Raw genomic sequence first — 3,181 nt, forward strand, 5'->3', positions numbered from 1 at the left:
AAAAAAAAAAAAAAACCCACAGCATTTTAAAATACTATCATTGAATAAGTGGCAACAAATAAAAGTAAACCCAATTCTCATAAGAAAATATTATAGGGCCAGCAAGATGGCTTAGAAGGTAGGGAGCACTGACTCCAAGCCTGAACATCTCTTCTCCATCCCCACAACACAGGCTGGAAGGAAAAAAAACTCAACCCTTGTATTCTGTCACGTGATCTCAAAGTGAGCAGTGTCGTGTGCACACACATGTACACACAGGAAATCTCTGATGAAGCTAGTTTGGCTAATGAGCATATAAATGAAGTTAGAGATGCTCAACTGTGGTGTTACTGTGTTACTAAGGCTGGTAGAACTGTGTACCCATTTTCTGAGTCATAGAAAGTAAAGAAAATTCTGTTATAATCTAGAACCTCCCAGGAAAAGTAAAAGAACAGAGACCATGGAGATGGCTCAGAAGTAAATATGCTTGCCACACAAGTACGAAGACTGGAGTTTGTATACCCAGAACCTTTGTAAATGTGGGGTGGGAATGGTGGCCAGCTTGTCATTTCAGGCATGAAGGGGAAGACAGGGACATCCCTAGAGCAAATTGGCTAGGACTAGCTCTGAGTTTTTTGAGAGACACTGTCTCATTGAATAAGATAGATGTGCTATCAAAGAAGATTCTTAACATTGACTTTGGTCCTCCACAGGCACAAGTGTACATGTGAATGTGTATGCACACAGTCACCACACATAGGAGACATACACATGTAAATATGTTATACAGGTGAGAACACTACACACACAGATACAAGAAAACAAGTTAACTAAGGACTTTGTCAGCCACTGTAGGCACATAAAAAGTTTCTTGGAGGGAAAGGAAAAGGATTATCATGGTTAATATCATGAAGGAAAGCCACTTTATAATAAGAGATTTGCACCAAAACATAACTTCTCAATACATATTTTACAAATTGACTTGTCACTTGTGAGCTCTGCTCACTCACTCCTACACACCTAGATGGATGGCCGCTGATGCTTTTCTCTTCATGCTCCACAGATCTGAACTCTGCTCCAGAAATGTGACCAGATATGGCTTGGAGAAAGTAAGACCTGTTTGGAAAAGAAACAAGATGTTTGCCTCTTTTTTCCCCCAGGAAATTAACATTTGAACCCAGTTCTGTGCATAGAAGGAAAGCACAGAGATGATAAAAGACTGTGGGAAATTTTATGTTTAAATGTTTCTGGAAAGACAAGATGCTCAGGAGTAACTTACAATCTGCAGATCCTGAGCCCTATTACAAGGAAAAGTATTAAAGCTAATAGGTGAGGCACTTTCTTTAACACGTGTGCTCTGTGCCTCATTCCATTGAGCTTCTAACATTGCCACTGCAGATGAATACTTTGCAAATAAATCTGTTAAAAACACAAAAAGAAAAGAGTTTCTTGGCTATATGAACAAGAGTTTGCTTTTAAAATGGCCATAAGGAATGAATCAACAAGCTGGGCAGTGGTGGCCCATGCCTTTAATCCCAGCATTTAGGAAGCAGAAGGCAGGCGGATTTCTGAGTTTGAGGCCAGTCTGGTCTACAGAGAAAGCCCAGGAAAGCCAGTAGCACACAGAGATACGCTGTCTTGAAAAACCAAAGGGAGTGGGGGGGGGTGAAGAAGGAAGGAAGGAAGGAAGGAAGGAAGGAAGGAAGGGACTAGTCAAAAGCACAAGCTCCCAAGAGATATTCTACCATGGCAGGGAGGCAGTCACATGTTTTTGAAATAAGAGTTCACAATGGAAGTGATCCTCACCCAGGAACACGAGGTTGCTATAATTCTCCAACATCACTTCCTTATATAAATTCCACTGAGCAGAGTCCAGACATTCACACTCATCTGCAGAAAAATCAATGGCCACATCTGTGAATGACAGAAGGTCCTGTAAAAATAAATGAATAGTATAATTAAATAAATAGAACAATTGATGATGTCAATACCAAAGTCAACAAGCTTGCAGTCATCTCTTGCCCAAGGTGAGGGAGAGCTAGAAATGCTTCTAAATTGGTATGTAATGTTGGTTACATTCTTCAAACCCATCTCTACTTAAAAGAAAAGAGAATGATATAAGGGCTAACAAACTTACGTGGATATAGTTTTATAAATACAAAATGTAAAATTTAGGTATCCATGAACCATGCACATTTAGTGTGGTATGCTTACATTCTATGCCAGGCATTACATACATCCTCACAGGGGAAAGGCATGGTTTAAAAAGCCTCTCCACACTCAGTAGTCACCGCCCTGAGAGTGAAGTGCACTGAAGATGCAGACCCGAAGCAGCAGCTCTGGGCTGAGGTTTCTGAGTGTGCACTCATCCACTGGTGGAGTGAGGACAAGTGCACCAAGGGAAAGGAGTTCGAGCAGCCAAGGGGAAAATGAAGGAAGAACTCAGAGATGAATAAGTACAAGAGTTTTACACATTTGCATACTTCAAACAGCAAAAATAGCACTTGGAATATATTTACACTAAATGTGAGCCTAATCTTTAAACACACTTAAATGTAATTCTAATACTTTGTCTCTGTCTCCCTCTCTCTGTCAGGTATTCAGGCATCCGCTATGTTCCTAAGGCAGAGTTTGAACTCATGACCATACTGCATTGCTCTTCAAAGGTCTAGTGTTGTCAATACGTGATACTACCCTTTATTTTTTTCTCTTATTTTTAAACTTTCTACATTTCAGCTCACCTGTTTTTCTTATCTCCGTGTATCAAGTTCCACAATGATCTATGAGGTTAGCAATATTTTTATTATTTATGATAATCTTATAAAATGAGAGATGTGCATATTAATGAGGGATTATATAACATTAGATAAATGTTAGATATAAGCTTTGTTAGATAATGCTATGTGTTTACTTTGCATGGGAGAGAACCTTTGGTATCTACACATCTGTCTGGGGATTAATACCCAAAATATCCAAAGAACTCAAAAAACAAGGATTTAAGGAAACAAATGACACAATTAAAAAATGAGCTAGGAATTTAAACAGAATTCTCAACAAAAGAAATGAAAATGGCTTAAAAAAAAAAGTATCTCAGCTGGGCAGTGATGGCACATGCCTTTAATCCCAGCACTTAGGAGGTTCGAGGCCAGTCTGTTCTACAGAGTGAGTTCCAGGACAGCCAGGACTATATAGAGAAATGTGT

At 39.4% G+C, this 3,181-nt stretch overlaps 1 protein-coding gene across 1 annotated transcript in view; it reads right to left on the bottom strand.

The window, feature by feature from the left end:
* The window catches only part of LOC116083941 (zinc finger protein 728-like), a 43,693-nt gene that overhangs the window by 37,634 nt on the left and 2,878 nt on the right, over positions 1-3,181 (bottom strand). Inside the window, exons 2-3 of the mRNA XM_031360755.1 lie at positions 1,786-1,912; positions 1,000-1,095 (exon numbers count right to left, since the gene is read on the bottom strand). Of these exons, the coding sequence (XP_031216615.1) occupies positions 1,000-1,095; positions 1,786-1,912 (223 nt within the window). The remainder of the gene's footprint in view (positions 1-999; positions 1,096-1,785; positions 1,913-3,181) is intronic.

Source organism: Mastomys coucha, unplaced genomic scaffold (assembly GCF_008632895.1).
Source record: "Mastomys coucha isolate ucsf_1 unplaced genomic scaffold, UCSF_Mcou_1 pScaffold8, whole genome shotgun sequence".
In the NCBI taxonomy this organism is placed as follows: domain Eukaryota; kingdom Metazoa; phylum Chordata; class Mammalia; order Rodentia; family Muridae; genus Mastomys; species Mastomys coucha.